This window comes from Protopterus annectens, chromosome 4.part0 (assembly GCF_019279795.1).
Source record: "Protopterus annectens isolate FY-2018-M chromosome 4.part0, PAN1.0, whole genome shotgun sequence".
Classification (NCBI taxonomy): Eukaryota; Metazoa; Chordata; order Ceratodontiformes; family Protopteridae; genus Protopterus; species Protopterus annectens.
This window is the reverse complement of record NC_056733.1, coordinates 1,305,473,788-1,305,492,199: the sequence shown is the minus strand read 5'-3', so window position 1 is coordinate 1,305,492,199 and position 18,412 is coordinate 1,305,473,788. Positions and strand designations below refer to the sequence as shown.

Genomic DNA, 18,412 nt, shown 5'->3' with positions numbered 1-18,412 from the left:
CCCTTATCTCTGCAAACTTGACTTGCCTAACCACCAACAATTGGGGCAACTCGGGATAAATATAGTTAGGCTTGTAAGGGTTCTAGGCCCTTTAGCCTAGTAACCCCCTATGAAACTAAGAACATTCTCTTTGAAGTACATTCTTCCAATCCACAGTTTCGATCCATTATTACAGACTCTCCAAAGAAACTTGGGCATAAGATTCCCAAGCCAATAAATGAATGAGCAAAGGGAATGTACAGAAAAAGAGCACTTGCCAAATGGCATCTTAAGGGGCAACCTTATACTGTGACTAGCTATATCAAGCTGAATTCAGTTCACATCATGGCCTCATTTTTGTATTCAGAGGCAGCCCTACTATGGTACTGTAACATGAAGCTGTGCAGCACAGTGGTGGGCTCTCTCTGTGGCTGTGCTATATGGTAATGAGGTGTTCTTGTGGAGAGGTCTATGAAGATCAGCCATTTATTCTCCAGAGCTACCTGTGCTAAGGCATTTATGCAGCTGAGCAATACTCCACAAAGTAGAATGGCTAATCCTGGCCACTTGTGGTAATGAATACAACCAAAAGGCTGTGTTTATCCATCATGGTAGTAGTAGTGCTAGGAAGTTTAGTGGCCATTTAGTGTTAGGGGCTGTTTGAGAATGTGTATGTCTGGGACTGCATGTGTGAGTATTTGTAAGTGTGCATGCACATGTGTATATGTGTGTGTGTGTGTGTGTGTGTGTGTGTGTGTGTGTGTGTGTGTGTGTGTGTGTGTATGTATGTGTGTGTATATGTGTGTGTGTGTGTGTGTGTGTGTGTGTGTGTGTGTGTGTGTGTGTGTGTGTGTGTGTGTGTGTGTGTGTGTGTGTGTGTGTGTGTGTGTGTGTGTGTGTGTGTGTGTGTGTGTGTGTGTGTGTGTGTGTGTGTGTGTGTGTGTATGTATTTGTGCATGTGTGTGTGTGTGTATGTGTGTGTGTGTGTGTGTGTGTGTATGGATAGGGGTGGCTGTTACAATTCTGCACACCCCTAGATTAATGAACAAAGCCTACAATATGTAACAAAACATAAGTCCAAGCACTTTACCAGTATTTTCCTTTATTAGCAATGCGATCTGGTACCTCGGCCTTTCGCCTCCAAGGGATCACAAAAAAGTGTATGCTTAAAGCACATTTATATACACCTTACAAAGCAATTAACACAAACAACTTAATCAGTTCATTCAATTATTCAATCAACATTTCTTCCCCATTTTATATTAAATTTAAACATTTTAAATTTATCTTTCTGAATTCACATGTTTACTATCTATTTTGCTTCAATTAATTATACATTTTATTTACCAATTATAAAATAAACACATTTTATTCAAGTTATTAAAAAATATTATATAAATATGTTAATTTAATTGTGAAAATTGGTTTCATTTACTTATATCAAATTACATTAAATTAAATAGCCAGTTCCAGATTAAGTCCAAAGGGCTTTAAAGTTTTAAATTTCAGAATCATTTTTGTCTCTAATTCCATTAATTTTTGAGAATAATCACTCCCTCCCATGGAGAAAGGTTTACCCAAAACACAAAACTTCAAACTACTAGGAGAGCCTCCATGTTTTTCAAGGAAATGCTGTGCCGCAGGACTTACTTCACTACAATTTCTAATATCTCTTAAGTGTTCTAAAACAGGAATTCTAACCATTCTTTTTGTTTGCCCAATATACCAAACATCTTTACAAGAACAACATAAAGCATAAACTACACCCACCGACCTGCAGTTGAAATAGAATTTGGGATTAATAAAAATACCATTAATACTCTCCACATTCATCACCCTATCACACAAACTACAGTGTCCACATTGATATGTACCCAAAGTAGAATTCTTAATTTCATTCCCTTTCATAAAATTATAATTTAATAACTCTTTTATATTCTTTCTCCTTTTATACGAAAAGGTAATATATTCGGGGAACAAATGACCTATTTTATCATCCTCCTTAATTAAATACCAATATCTCATCATTATTCTCTTTAATTTTTCTGAAAATGAGGTAAATTTAGTAACAAAGAATAATTTTTCCCCAGCAATATCTTCTTTCTCAATATATTTCGGAGCTACCACTTTTTCCATAGTACATCTTGATTTATCAAATTTCCAAGGACCCTCATTTCTTTTCACAAGTTGTCTCCTTTTATACCTAAGTAGGAGATCTTTATTGTACCCCCTCTCACTTAATCTAGTTTCAACATCATTCAGTTCATTAATTTTCTCCCTCTCATCACTAGTATGATCAAAGCCTACAATGTTGGTGGAAATCTAGACACCAGGGAGAACACTAAAGATGTGGGTTGGGGGACCACTAGCTCAAGGAAGAACACTAGACACCCAGGATACTCTATATAGCATGACTTAAAGGCACTTAATTAAAAAAATAATGTGGAGCAGAGAACCAATAGATACCAAGGATACTATATGTAGCATGCCTTAAAGACACTATAAGGATTCCAACCCTGTACGCTCCCACAGAGGGTATTAGTCCTCTGCATCACTATTAGACACCAAGGATGTAATGCAAAAGGCTAAAAGTAAATTACAAAAGGGGAAGTTTTTATCCTTGCACCAATGCTACAAGATACATCAACATTAACCCACCATGCCCACTAATAAGTTTTACACTAAGGATCTTGTGCATCATTCAGTGTATGCAACAAATGAGTTATGAGGAAGAAGGATACGGAAGCATACCTCTCAATTTATGACAACTTATTTTCCTTTAAAGGACATTCCATCTGTATATCTGTCTGTCATAGCTCTCAACCTCTTAGTGCACAAAATAAGGACAGAGCCTAAATTAATATGGGGACAAAGGCCCAAAAATAGGGACAGATTTTAAATAATGTTCTAATAAACTTAAAAAGTTGCTAGAATAATAGGATTTGTAGTGGCATACATTTTCTGAAGGATAGGAAGTCTGAAGCTGAAATGTCAGTCATTTCTTAGTGACTTCAACCCTCAGCCATTTGCCAGAAACCCAGAATTTTTATGAGAAACAGACCAAAAACATGAGGCAAAAGTCTGGACATTCTGCAAAAATCTGTACAGTTGAGAGGTATTCTATCTGTCTATGTATATAAAGTACATCTTTCTTCCCAAACCTCATAGTACAAGAAAGACCCAGTAATAGGGAGTGATTTTAATTATTACTCCGTCAAACTTTGGAGGTCACTAGTATAACAGCTTTTGCATTACCATAAATGTAATGAATGATAATGACATGTGAAGCTCTAATATCTGGTATTAATGGCTGAATGTAATCATCCATAATTTACCAGGGCAGAAAAAATGAGACATCCAGGATGTTCTGCCAACACAAGAACAGGCATGGGCTATGTGTTTTGTGTGTGGGCGTGTGTATGTGTGTGTGTGTGTGTGTGTGTGTGTGTGTGTGTGTGTGTGTGTGTGTGTGTGTGTGTGTGTGTGTGTGTGTGTGTGTGTGTGTGTGTGTGTGTGTGTGTGTGTGTGTGTGTGTGTGTGTGTGTGTGTGTGTGTGTGTGTGTGTGTGTGTGTGTGTGTGTGTGTGTGTGTGATGGTGCTAACATGATGCTTTAGCTGCCACTGTTAACTACCACAGTGAAGTGTTGATCTGCACTCATAGTTGTTAACTGGATTCAAAGACATGCAGATTAGCCAATAATGAGGTCTTTCCTCATTGCAGCTAATGTTTCTCTGAATATGCAAATGCTAATACCACGTTGCAGAAATGTGACCTTTTTACTGCAGCCTTTAACACAAGCAATGGGGTTCCCAGTATTCCTTGGTATTCCTATTACAGAGCGTAATGTGATTTTTGATGTGAACTTTTAATCATTTTTAACTCTAATTTTATGAGTATATATTTCCTGTACTTTGAAACTCTGCTGGTACAAAATAGCATATTTTTTAAGAAAATGTTTAGTGATATAACATGTATACAATATTTACACAGAAAAGGAAGACATTCAATATCAGATACTGTTATACAATGTTAGGAATATATTAAGTCATCAAGGTAATATTATACAATTAACACATTAAGAGTCTAGGTATTTCAATAGCAACATTTCAAGGCTATCCCAACAACCAAAAAATCTTAATATGATTTATATATCTTATTCTAATCATTTCTTTTTCAGTTTTACATATCATTGCTGTTAAATTTAAAAATTCTTTGAATGTAGGAAAGGAGTTCGAGTAACAGTTTTTTGTAATTAACTTTTCTAGCTACTGTCAGAAGACTCAAAAACATTTTTTGTTGTTTGCCTTTTACAGATAAAGGAAGTGAAATATTCATTGGTATTATTGATCTAGTTAAAGAACAGTTGACAGACCATAATCCCTTAAAATATATTTATCTCTTCCCAACATACATTTAGTTTTTCATGGTCCATAAACATGTATGTCCAATCAGCTTTTACATCTTTATTACATCTCAGACTGGAGGAGTCATTTTACTAAACTTAAGATTTTAATGGAATAACAAACATTCTGTGTATATATTTCCACATAAAAACTTTCCAGTATAAGCTTAACGTTTGACTAGCTGATTTAAGTAACAAAGTTTTATTCTTACCATCTATTGAGTCAGTCAATCCACTACTATCTAAAAAGTTCCAGAATTTTGCATTAAAATTATTATTATTATTTATAATTAACTTATATAACTTGTACAGGCGTCCTTAGTAGGTCAGTTTACCTTCAGTGATAGCATTCATATATTCATATAATGGGGGAATAGTGTTCTGTTCCTCTTCTCTCATATTACCTACAAATTCATTTTAATTTCTTATTGATGGATAATAGTAACTGGTTAATAGATTCATCTAACTTATTATATCTCATTAAATATTGTGGCAACTTAGCATTCCCTTCTTCAAAGCAATCAGAACATAATACTAATCCATTCATTTTTAGTAAATTCATTTTAACATTGTTCTGAGTTTCCTTAAATCTAGAGGTGTATGCAAGGGGAAAAGACAAAAAAATCCATTTTGATATTAACAGTGTTTTAAAAACATATTTCTTGACTGTTTTGAGTTGATTTCATATATGCAGTTTAAAGAGTGAAATGAATTTCCTTCTGTCGTATAGAATCTATTCATCTTTCCTCTTTATTTTGGTTTTAGTTAACATTAAATTCACATCTCAGAGTTTGTGATGAGTTAAAGGTTGACTATTCCATGTGATTTTCCATTTACTTTTCTTAAGAAATAGGGTTAAATAGTCTGCAGAATGGAATTTATTTCCCCTTAATGACCCAACACCTTTTGCATTTCTGACAGAAAAGCCTTGCAGTCATTTGCTGTTTGTGTGCATAATATGACACTGCATGAGGTGTAAGTTCATTTAAGCTACTGCATTGTGCCCATTATATATCTATATATATAATGGACAGGCAGATTTGGATGCTTTGTGAGTCTTTGGCACACTTTGATCGACAAAACAGATGGTTGTCATGTGTGCAAAACTGTTGCATTACAAGCATTTGAGAATATGTGTTTTCCCCTGTAGTATGCAACCTCTGAGTTAAAATATACAGATGTATCTCGGAGTATACATAATTAAATGTTGAAGTTTTTTTGAATGTTTTTATTTTGATGTTAGTGATATCAACATTTAGGTGTTTTCATTAATTTAAGTGCACCCATACACACACACACACACACACACACACACACACAAATATGTATATATATATATATATATATATATATATATATATATATATATATATATATATATATAGATAGATAGATAGATATATATAGATGCATAGTGATACGTAGATGAGTGTTTTCATCGACTGGGATAAAACCAATAAAGCTGATTGTATGTTGGAGATCGCAGTACAGTGGGGATCAGGGAATATGTAATTAATAAAACAATTAATAAAACAAAAAGCCAGCACACAGTAGTGTAAGGTGCCTGTGAAATTATATTTATTCAGACATGAATTAGGCAAAAACAGACCGGTTTCGGACAAAAAAAAGTATTTATTTATTTATTTATTTTGCATTTGTTAACCGGGATAATCTAACTGGATCAGGTCTATTTTCAGTGGAGGCCCGAGGAGGAAAGCTCCACAATTCAATAGATTAAGTAACAAAAATAGACAAACAATGACAGCACAGAGACATGCATAATAACAATGGTCCCAATAAACCATGAAATAATTACAAGTCTACAAGTCTAGACCTTATAATCTTGTGTTATTTCAACAGTAGGAAGATTAGGAAGGAAGCAAAGTGGAATAAGAAATGCAGTCATCTTTATGTTATACATGGGCAAATCTAGGTTTTCCTGAGGTGTGATTTGAGTGATTTTTTGAATTGTGTGATAGTAGAGGAAGACATTATAGAAGAGGGGAGGTTATTCCAGTTTTTAGCTATGGTATGAAAGTATAGAGCTTTTCCTTAAGTATTGTTGGCACTAGTTATACAGAGGAGAGATTTATTGGTAGAACGTAATGGACAATTAGTAGAATAGTGGGAAAGTAGTTGTTGAGTTGGAGTTTTGTCAGGGTATTAAAGGATGTTGAAGGCACTGACTAGCTGTTTGTAGGTGAGTAGTTGAGGAAATTCTAGCCATTGAATATCCCTAAGTGCCTGGCAGTGATGGGTTCTGAAGGTAGAGTTGTTAGTAAATTTGGCATCTTTGTTATAACATAACTCAGTTTTGTCAAGGTCAGTTTTTCTAATGTGGGTCAGGATTGGTGCTGCATACATAAGGATGGACAGTAGGTGAATTTGAGCTAAGGTGATTTGTGCTTTGTCTGTGCGAAAATTCTTGTGTCTATAAAGAGTTCCCATTTTTCTATGGACATTCTGGCTGGTCTGAGCAATATGGACATCAAAGAAAAGATTTTTGTCTATTTCTACCCCAAGGAGCTTAGTATGGGCCATAGGAGAGATAACAGTACCATTTCTAGAGGAGATAGAGAAAGTTAGGGGAGTAGATTTAGATTTATTAGGGGTGAACAAGAGTAATTTAGCCTTGTTTGGGTTTAGAATAAGTTGGATGTCAGTGATCCAGCTTTCAACAGAAGTAAAGGATTCTTAGGTCAGCTGCTGTAGGGTAGTCAGAGATGTGGCTGAGCAGATAAGCGTTGAGTCATCTCTATACTGTAGAAGTGTGGCCTGCTGGGTAGCGGTATGTAGATTGTTGTGAAGATAGAAAAAAGTAATGGGCCCAGGATTGAGCGTTGTGGTACACCTATGGTAGTTGGAAATAGAGGAGATAGTTCACCTTGCCATTGGACAGATTGCTGTCTGTCTGAGAGATAGTTTTTGAACCAGGAGATGGCAGAGGGAGCAAAGGATAGGGAGGTTAGAGCATCTAAAAGTTTTGTGTGTGAGACCATGTTGAAAGCTTTGGATAGATCTAAAAAAATAGCAGATCCATAATTATTATTGTTTCTATGCTGGTTAACCTGATTAATAAAAGAGAGAAGAGCAGTAGTTGTGCTGTGGTGTGGGCAGAAGCCGTGTTGACTGGTGGGGAGGAGCTTATGTGTGTTCAGGAATTGCATAACTTGAGAGCGAATACATTTCTCAAGAAGCTTAGATAAGGGAGGAAGTATGGTTATTGGACGGTAGTTTGAGAAATCGTAAGAATTGCCATCTTTATGTAGAGGTGTAATATATGATATCTTCCATAGTAGAGGGAGATAGACTTCTTGAATAGATCGGTTGATAAGAATTGAAACTGAGTAAGATAAGTATTCAGCTGCTCTTTTTAGGAAGTTAGCAGGTATACTGTCAGCTGCAAGAGTGGTAGGTTTCAAGTTTAGGAGGAGTCTTTTGATTTCAGAGATAGGAACAGGTGAGAGAGTGAAGGAAGGCATGTCATCTGGACATTTCCTAGAGGCAGATGAAGATCTATTTTTGGATAGTTGGGTGGACAGCATCTGGACTGAGTTAGTAAAGTGATAATAAAGTTGGGAAGCTATGTCTTTATTATTATTATTGGGGAAGGTGGGAGTAGGAGTGGTCGTTATTCCAGGTTTTAATAGAGAATTGATAGCATGCCAACATTTTTGGGTGTCCTTTGAATGTCTGTTTTGGAGACCAAGGAAGTACTTTGTTTATCAAGTTTGATTTGATTTTTAGCCAGATACCTAAGTTGTTTGCAGTTTTGATTGGCTTGATTAGAGCTGTCCTTTTTCCATTGCTTCCAGGCCTTGTCTCTAGACTTTAGTAAGACTCTTGTGTCCCTACTTAGCCATGGAGCATAATTTGCCTTCGCCCTAATTTTCCTGATTGGAGAAACTGAATTGAGGACACTAGTGAGTATATTGTTATAGTCCACCATCTGATCTAATCCTAAGATTCGTAGAGGTTCCCTGTTGCACTGTTTTAAGCATCACAGAGGTAGCTTCGATCTGTGAGGAAACTAAGAAATTTGAGTGGCAGACATGTTATGCTACCTGCTTAAACCAATTAAGCCAAGAACTATTGGCCCTGGAACAACAATTGAAGGATAGGAAAATGGGAAATTTCCATGAAGCAAGGATGATTATGAGTGGGGTAAGCCCTTTGGTCCCAACAAAAATGTCAAATTTACTAGTGTGGGTGGCAAACCCTCCAAGAGGAAAAGGCCCAGGTCAATTTTGAAGAAAACTTCCAACCAATTTAGTGGTACATCAGGGGATGAATCGTTCTCCATGATGGATTCGGAGGCACAATACACTGCAGTACCCCCAGCCAAAACATCAGAATTCTGATATCTCTTTAGGGGTAGGATATGGAGGGGAAGGAGAAAGCATCACGGGAATCAACAGTGTAGCATCTCTACATAAAGTCATGACACGCAAATAGATACTTGCTACAATGTACTGGATATTTCTTATACATCACTCACACAGGTTGAATTGCAACTTCTCAATAAAGGACTTAACTTTATACCTGCTTTTTTGTGTTTGAGGATTACTTAGCATAATATGTAATAGATTTTTGTCGTTTATTGAATCTCAGGTTGAATTTTGATTCTTCACCTACAGTTGGAGATTCCAAAACCTTCAAATTTTTTAAATCCACATTTATGCCCCCCATGCAGCATTCAGTTTACATGTTTCAAAATATGGTTCTCAAAGATCTACATTTTCTTTCCTGGGACTCTGTGATTAGGGCTCACAACCTCTTGAGAAATGAACAACAGATTGTTTTAGATTTACAACACAACAGGGATCTAGTGATCTTACCAGCTGATAAGGGTGGGGCCATAGTGGTTATGGATTGGGCTAAATATGATGCCAAGGCTTAGAGACAGTTGAGCAAAGACAGTTGAGCAATGGTCGTTACTACATGCACATGCCTCTGGATCCTGGTCCCAGATTCAAACAACAAATTGTCCAATTTCTATTGTCAGCTAAGGACGAGGGTATTATTTCTCAAACTATGCACCATTTGACTGTCTCTGATCCTAGACACCAATATTTATACCTGCTACCCAAAATACATAAAAATCTACAAGATCCCCTGGGACGACCACTTGTATCTGGTCATGGATCTGCTACAGAACCACTTTCACAATTCTTAACACAACATCTTCAGCCACTTTTGAAGCATGTTAGATCCTGGATCCAGGACACCACCCAGTTCCTACAGATCATCTCGGATATACAACTTGAACCAGGGTGGCTGTTATGCACCTTGGATGTGGCATCCCTATACACCAATATTCCTCACTGGGCCGGTCTATGGGCTTTATAATATTGGCTTTACCAAGCTGAGCTTTACCCACTGGGTTTTAATACATTTCTCATTTGCCTTGCTGAACATGTACTTACAAAAAACACCTTGTGTTATCATGGGAAGTGTTTTTGGCAGGTGCAGGGTACGACCATGGGGGCCTCGTTTGCTCCCATTTATGCAGACTTTTTATGGCTTATGTGGAGGAACAGTTAATTTATGATGTCACTCATAACCTTTTCCTTGATGAAATTGACATGTGAAGACGCTACCTTGACGATTGCTGGATGGTCTGGAGGGCTGATGTGAACTATTTGCACGAGTTTATGGAGTACATTAATGGCAAAAAGTGGGGTATTCAGTTTACAGTTAACTACCATGTTGAACAAATCACCTTTTTGGATGTCTTGATTACCAGGAACATGGATCACACATTGGATACTCAGGTTTTTCCTAAGTATCCACAATATAATTCATTGTTACACACTTCCAGTTTTCACCCACCCTGTATTACACACAACATCCCCAGAATTCAATTTGTTCCCACCCTGATAAATATCACTTTTATAAACAAGATCTTATTAATAGGTTCAAGGCCCAGGGATACAAACCTGGCACGATTTTTACAGCCAGTAATTTTACATCTTCAATAGATATGGAAGACCTCTTGGTGTACAAGGAGAAACCACAACAGGGCCAACCTGTTACCAGATTGGTAACTACTTTTGGACGATAGTGTTAATAAAGATTGGAATATACTCCTAGCGGACCAAAGACTATCGGGTATACTAAACGATAGATGTTTCTTTTCTTATCGCAGAGGTAAAACCATGGGTTCTTATTTTAATCATTATAAACATGGACTGATTTTGGGTGGGGAACAATCCCAATGCACATTAACTGGGGATTTGTTGCAGGGATGTTTTCCATGTGGGCATTGTGCACATTGTGTTAGGGTGGAGAAATCTAAACAATTCACCAGAAGAAATACAGGAACAGTCTTTGATATTAGATTTCTTGCTAACTGTGGGACTGATTGGGTCATATACCTGGCCACCTGTACCTGTTCTGCTTTCTATATCAGACAAATGTCTCATCCGGTCAGGTTACGTATATCTGAACACATTAGCGACATCAGGCAGAAAAGACCAAATAATGCATTATACAAGCATTTTTTGGTACATACCTCAGCCAATTTTAGGTTTACTGTTATTGACAGAATAGTTGGGGATCGGGTTAATAAATCAGGTTGGCATACCATATTGAATAATAAAGAGGAAAAAGTGGATCATCAAGCTAGGGGGATTATTTCCACCCAGTTTAAATGAACAATTAAGCCAACCAATCAGCAGGATAATTGTACATATCTGTTGTTACATAGATGTATATTAGGTATTGATTCATTGTGTTATTTTCAACACTGAAGAAGGCTTAGTAATTTTTTGGCTGAAACCAGTCTGTTTTTGCCTAATTCATGTTTGAATTAATAGAATTTCACATGCACCTTACACTACTGTGTGCTGGCTTTTTGTTTTATTAATTGCATTCATGAGTTTTGGGGCCGTGCACTTGCCATACTTGCAAGATCAGGGAATATGCCCATTTGCCACTGTAGTGCGATCTCAGAGTTTGAATATATAATTAACATGGGGTGTTAGGGAGTGCATCCCCCCCCCACATTGGAGGTGTATGGGGGCTTAATCCTCTGCAAAAACATCTGTTTTATATATTTTTTGATCCTTTGTGGATCAATATTTTTACAGTTGAGTTGCATTCACTTGATTTTGCTGTCAATCAAAATGTAGTCTCCTATAAATAAATATATATATATATATATATATATATTTTTTTTTTTTTTTTTTTTTTTTTTTTTAATTTTAGCAATGGCCCTAGAAATAAGGAACCAGTTCAAACAAATGTATATTCAACTGTGAAATGTACAGATTTTTTTATTACCATTCAGCTTTAATCATCAGGAATTTTGGTGCAGTCTAAATGTATCGTCACCTTCTGCTCTACCTTTTTTGGATAACTCCCAACTCAGAGTAGTTAACTTATATAAAGATTTAGGGATAATTATTGATGAAAAATGTTTACTATTTACATAACCATAGTGTGCTGTCCCAGACATGGGACTTGTACTGCATTACCAGTTCACAAACCTGAAGAACTGGGATTACAAGCCTTTACTAGTCATGAAATTGCATGGAGCAGTTATGGGTCTGCAGTGCAAATACTACCATGGACATGTATTACCTACTGTATGTGCAATGTGTGACTATTTATATTGCTCTGGCTGTGAAAGTCCTGATTTAAGACATAAGGTAACATGTTTACCTAATAAGCCATTACAGGTGTACAGATGCTCCATGATCATCATGTATCCTGTTTGACTATGACATCACAGATGCCATAGCAGCAGTTACATGATCATCATGTATCCTTTTTGACCATGACATCACAGGTACCACAGCAGCTGTTAGATGAATATTCAGAGCAAATCTGACAATGTGCCTGCAGGTGTTTGCTGACAGCCAGCTTAAAGACGATCAGACTAATACTTATTACGTACGATGTTAGGATATAAGTGTGGCTTAGGTTTGTTAAGCAGAGCATCATTTCTTGTGTCATATTATTGACATTTAGAAAGTGAAACTACAAAAGGAAGAAGAGCTCATTAGACATAGTTTTATGCAGTAAATTGTCACAATAAGTATCTTGCGAATGAAGACAATACATGCAAGAATTTGTAGTTAAAGCACTGAAAACATAAAATAAAATAAAGAAATAAACAAAGGCAAAGATATCAAAGAACTAAGAGATAGTCTGTTGTCTACTCTCAACTGACATTGATAGACAGTGAGAGAAACAATGTGCTGCAAGAGGATTAGGATGCAAGTGTATCTTGACACCAAGATGGACATAAGCTATTAACAAGCATGTGCTTCCTCCTACAAGTGTATGAGTCATCTGTCCACAACAGTACTGTTAGTGCTCCTGCCCACTGAGGAGGCATGCTGTATACAGTCTTCTGAAGTCCTGGGCAAGATCAACTCATAAATGTCCATATTCAAGGGCAACTTGAGAAACAGAAAATTTACCCCAGAACTGCCCCTGTACTACTAATGGACAGGGGTAACTCCTAAATGCTTTATCCCATACATGTGTCCCCTTGAATTATTTATGGTATGATCCCAGGTATACTCATTACAGGTAATATATAAATACTGACCATGGGATTGGTAAGGCCAATCTCTAACCAAATGCAATAGATTATTTTGAACACAAAAAGTGAAATTGTACATGCTTTAAATGGCCCACAAGGGCAGCAAGCTTAGCACATACCTATGAACTTATGAACCCATAAAAATATGTATCTCATTGCCTATGACTATAAAGGGTATCTTATTACTAAGTATGTAATCAGGGTAATCACCTGTCCATCCAATGGCGGGACTGTCACTGTGTATGTGTATGGGGGGTGCAGATCAGGGGTGGTTGTAGCAGTGTGCTTGTTTGCACTGTGCTACTGAATGGGTTGTGCTATTGAATTCCTTTTTTGTTGTTATATGTGAGCTGCATTTCTATTTAATGATCATGATTATGTTCCACACAGTATTATGATGAGCAGCACATTCAGTATGGGGTGTCATGCTGTGGATGGTGCAGCATTACCTATACAGTAGTAGTCCAATAAGTGCCTTTCCCTACTCATTGGTCTACTCCATGATTCACACATTTGTGAATCATAGACTACGCTGTGGATTCCTATTTACATAATGTACCATGTAAGTGGCATCCACCAGGTACACGGTAGGGAATATTCTAATGCCATTGCACACAGATCAATTTGTGATTCACTCTGCCTCTGTCATGTGATTTTTGACTGAGCACCAGACCAGCACAAGTGAGAAACAGGTTTATAATTACAACTCTTTAAATTTGATGAAAATGTAAAGCATATTGTAATAAAGATACAGAATGTGATTCACGTGATCTTTAAGTGTATCTCCTTCATGTTGGTTCTTTTCTCTGTCTCCTTTCTGTCCTCTTAGTTCATATCTTTGTCTCCTTAATAAGACCATTCTGGAGTATAACATGCTTTATTACTATAAGAACATTAAAAATCTAAAAATGCTTCATAAACAAATGTCATGACCTAGCTGGTACACCTTTGGAGGTAAAATCTCAAGAACTGGGGTTATATTTGATTCACGTTGTATTTGGTAGGGGAAGCCAGTGCATAGGCTTTATCAGTATTAATTATCCTACACATCTGATTATTACACATTTGAAAAAATACTTCCAAATCCCAGACAGCTCAGCATAAAGGCTCACTAGTGGTTTGTGTTAAAAACTACTGTAAAATAAGAAGTAGACTTGTTTCTATCAATTTACAAAGTTGTGAAATTATATCCCTAAGGATATTAGATATCTGTCAGCCTTAATCCCTTTAGAAAGAAATGTGACATTCATATGGACAGCTGTAAGTTCTTTAGTGAGCCACCTGGGTCATATTAGCATTACCCATGAGCTTCTGAAAATAGCAGGAGAGTATGACACTAAATTGCATGAGCAGTATTTATTTCTGGCTACGGGATACCTTGCCAAAGTGTAGCTGACTGAAGTGTAAGCAGCTCACCAGTACTTAGTGAACAATGACTTTAATAAAAAGCTCAGCAAAGTGAAGACCAAGAAAACTGAATGCAGCCTTAATAATCATGCTCCACATAAAAGACACAGTATCAGACGTGTATTTGGCCCTGTACCCTACAAGGCCCACCTTACTGCAATATAAGAACTACACAGTTACACCTGCACAACATATTTAATATAACTACACTTCTGCACCTGCACCATAATAAGCTTATTATCAGCTGTATAAATGGCCCATGTCACAGTATACTCTCCAAAACATTTTTCTAAAACACGTACCAGTTTAAGATGCCAGTCAGAGCAAAGCAAAGGTTTCACTAGTACAAAACATCTCTTCTCTGGGTATGCTTCAGAATAAAAGAAACACATCCTAACTAGTATATCCAAAACAGCAAGCATGACATTAAACACACCTGGTGGAAAAAGAACATGAAGCATCTACAAGATGAACATGTGAATGAAGACTATATGACCATAGACATGTCACACACCACGCATTTCCGTATTTATCACAACAAACATAATGAAATGCAGATTCATCGGGAGAAACATAATGAAATATATTTCTAAACCATGTTAAGAACAACTTGATGTACACCAAGTACTTTTCCCCTATTTATATTCATTATATGAGTGCACCATGCACCACATAGCTTTTAATATATATATATATATATATATATATATATATATATATATATATATATATATATATATATATATAGGTTTACTAATACAATGCTGAAGTGGACTCGGTTGAATGATGGTATCATCGACCCACGTCCGCGAAAGTGACAATGTCGAATTCCGCCATTGTCAAAGTATGTCTCAAATTCAACCTCAGAACAAGCATTAACATGGATCGAGATAGGGGCGAGATTTGTACTTCAACAATGTCAGATTCGACATTGTCACCGTTCGGCCTCCGGACTTAGTCAAAGTGGATTCCACCGAATCCACCTCAACACTGTGATAGTAAATCTATATTTATATATATATATATATATATATATATATATATATATATATATATATATTTCCTAACTGCTTGCTGAATATCAACCCTACCATGACCCGACCAGTCTGTTTATTTCTTTTCAATAAGAGCTTATCACAGAAAGCCATAATACAAGCAGATGTTATGTTTTTTCTGCTTAGCATTAACTTTCCCAACCCACCTCTGTGACTCTCTGTTTGTCATACCCCACACTACTGATGACTTGACATGTGCATGTTGTCACACATGCACAGGTCAAGCCTACAGCTCAAAATGCTGCTTGGTGGGCTATGCACATCCATTGCATTTAATGCTACATGCTATGTCTCTGACCCTCCGCTAGTAATCAGCAGTGCAGCTTTGTATGCTGCTCTCCCTCACTCCCACCTCCATTAGCCAGCTTCACCAGTATCTGGATTACTGATTGATCCCTGTTCACCTATGTCACATTCAGGCCTTATCCTGCAGTGACACAGAGCTGGGCATCTCTTCCATTTTCCTCCATACCTATTCACTGTTATCATAGGCTGAAGGCACAAATTTGTCTTCACAATGTAGAAACATTATTGACCTCTACAACCAACAAGGGTGTAGCCAGGCATATACCATATGCACGATAGTGTAAACTTGTTTAAAATTATTGTATGCAATGAGATGTGCTGGAATTTAAATTTAAAAAGTTCCAGCATATTTATCAATGTTTTATTTTATATGTTTCAGTATTTTACTAAATTACGTTTCTTTTCAAAATATCTAGTTTAAATGGATTTTGTTTAGACCTTTCATTTCAGGAGCCTTTTTCAGTGCTGAAAAACATATGCTTTCCAGAAAAATGCATTGTCTGATCAGGGAGAGGGTGCTTGATTTGGTAGCTGCTACATTCTGGAAATTGATGTAAAATATGTATGTAATTCCCAAAATCCTGGCTGCAGATTTGGCTAACAAATAACTGCTGCAGTCAAATGCCATGCCAACATGCTTTGCCTTGATACATCATAATGATTGGGACAATGCATTGATTACTGTTACAACTTCAATAACTCGGTAATTGATGGCTGCAGTTTTTCAGGCAGCACTTTGACTTCATTTAATAATTCACCACTAACATACTTATCAATCTCATAGCACAAAAATCAAGGACAAAGCCAAAAATAATATGGACTAAAGGCCCAAAATTAGGAACAGATTTAGATACGTGCCTTATATATTTAGAAAGTTGGTATAATAACAAGGCTTACATTAGCATCCATTTTCTGAAAGATGTTAAGCCTGAAAATCAAACGTATACAGTATCATTATTAGTGACTGCAATCCTCATTGATTTGCCAGAAAATTTCAAATTCTAAGAAGAACAGACCAAAATATGAGGCAAAATCAGGGACAGTTGACAGCTAGGGTGGCTATGACCACTGTCAACATAACTTCTATGACCTCTACCACACTAGGACATTCCTGCATGCAGGAGTACAAAACTATAAACAGTGTGTTTTCTATTACTAAAGCAAACAAAATGTTACATGTGCATGTTTAAAATGTAGCTCTGTTATATTAAAAGCTCACTTGAAGAGGGTACTGCACATTTTTTTCTTATTAGTAGCTTATAAGTGATTTTATATTTAAATGTTGTCCAAAATTGTAACTTGTAGTACATTTGAGATATTTTCTGGGGTGTCAGACAGAAATGCAGCTCTTTCCAAATTGACATTCAAGAGTGTGATCAGTGAAGTGTGATCGCTGTCCAATGAATATTAAAATTAAGACTGAGCTATCTTGGAGAAATCCCCTTACTCCAAGGTACAGTGACCTCAGAGCAACTATATATGAAAGCAGAGGACTGGGGGGAGGCATAGTCCCTCATGTCAGGGGTGCAGGGACATTGAAGACCTCCCTCCCTTCAAGAATGCTTTAGAAATTTTACAGTGAGTTTAGATTTTTCACTGTTTGATCTATAGCTCACTCTTTTATGAGCCCATTTCCTAGTGCTGATCCATTTTTTTTGTTGCATTTCTGTCATGGAGCCTTTTTTACAGATGTTATCGCACTCTGGTTGAACAGATTTTAACCATGCGAACTTGGATATAACAGCATAAACTTCTGCTCCTGCTGCAGTAACCTGATTTCATTGATATTATTCCCTAACTCTGTACTTGTTTAATTCTCTTGAAAACATTTCACCTTGTAGTCCTATAGTGCCATTTTTTCTTGTCATTTTCATGACTCTCTTGTTGTCTTCCTGTCAGTGTTTCTCTCCTTTCTGTCTCCCATGCCCTTCACCTGCAGAAAGTGATATTTCCGAATCAGGATGATGTGCTAATCTCCTTCCTACCTCTCGCTCACATGTTTGAAAGAGTTATTCAGGTAAGGAAAGCCTGTCTGAGTAAGCCTTGCTTGACTCCTTGTTTTGTTTTCCAGAGTCAGTTATCTCCTACTTCCGAGGATGTACACATTTCCTATTTGCCTTTAGCTCACATGTTTGAAAGGATGGTGCAGGTAAGGTATAGCTGTAGTCCGTAACATATTCAGGACTTTATATATTGAAGTGGGGGTATTGTTCATACATATTATGCAATTTTCCTAACATGGTATGTGCTTTTAATTGCATTTAATTGACCTGTATCATTTGCTATTCTGCTCAAAAGTTTTCCCACAGACATTAACATCAAGCTCAGCTTGTACAAGAAGTAAGTAACACTGCAGGAAAAGTGAAAAATGTACAAACCTGAAGCTATATCAGAATAAACTGTGCTCTTCTTATCTTACGTTTGTATTCACCATTATCAGGACTCCTTTTTTTTTAAATAAATGGTATCCTTTAAAAAAGGAGTGCTATAACAGTATTTGAAATTCTGCACATTCTACTATTTTAAGGCTGTGTTTCTCCAGGACAATTCTTTTTGATTTCTGAAGATGCATTAATATGTTTTATTCTGCTTCTCTGTACTGTAATTATTTAAAGAACTTACATTGGAACAAGTTATTTATAAACTTGGTAATAAATATTTTTTATGTAATTTTTGATTCCCCATACCTGAAGAACACCAGCTCGTCC

At 36.6% G+C, this 18,412-nt stretch overlaps 1 protein-coding gene across 5 annotated transcripts in view; it reads left to right on the top strand.

The window, feature by feature from the left end:
• The window catches only part of ACSL6 (acyl-CoA synthetase long chain family member 6), a 1,926,773-nt gene that overhangs the window by 852,540 nt on the left and 1,055,821 nt on the right, over positions 1-18,412 (top strand). For 2 of the 5 annotated variants that reach the window (XM_044069184.1, XM_044069182.1), the window contains exon 11: positions 17,644-17,721. The exons of 1 other annotated variant lie outside the window; for it this stretch is intronic. In XM_044069184.1, the coding sequence (XP_043925119.1) occupies positions 17,644-17,721 (78 nt within the window). Of the gene's footprint in view, positions 1-17,643; positions 17,722-17,775; positions 17,854-18,412 lie in introns of all 5 variants that reach the window. 2 more of the 5 variants (XM_044069186.1, XM_044069183.1) reach the window with 2 other exon arrangements.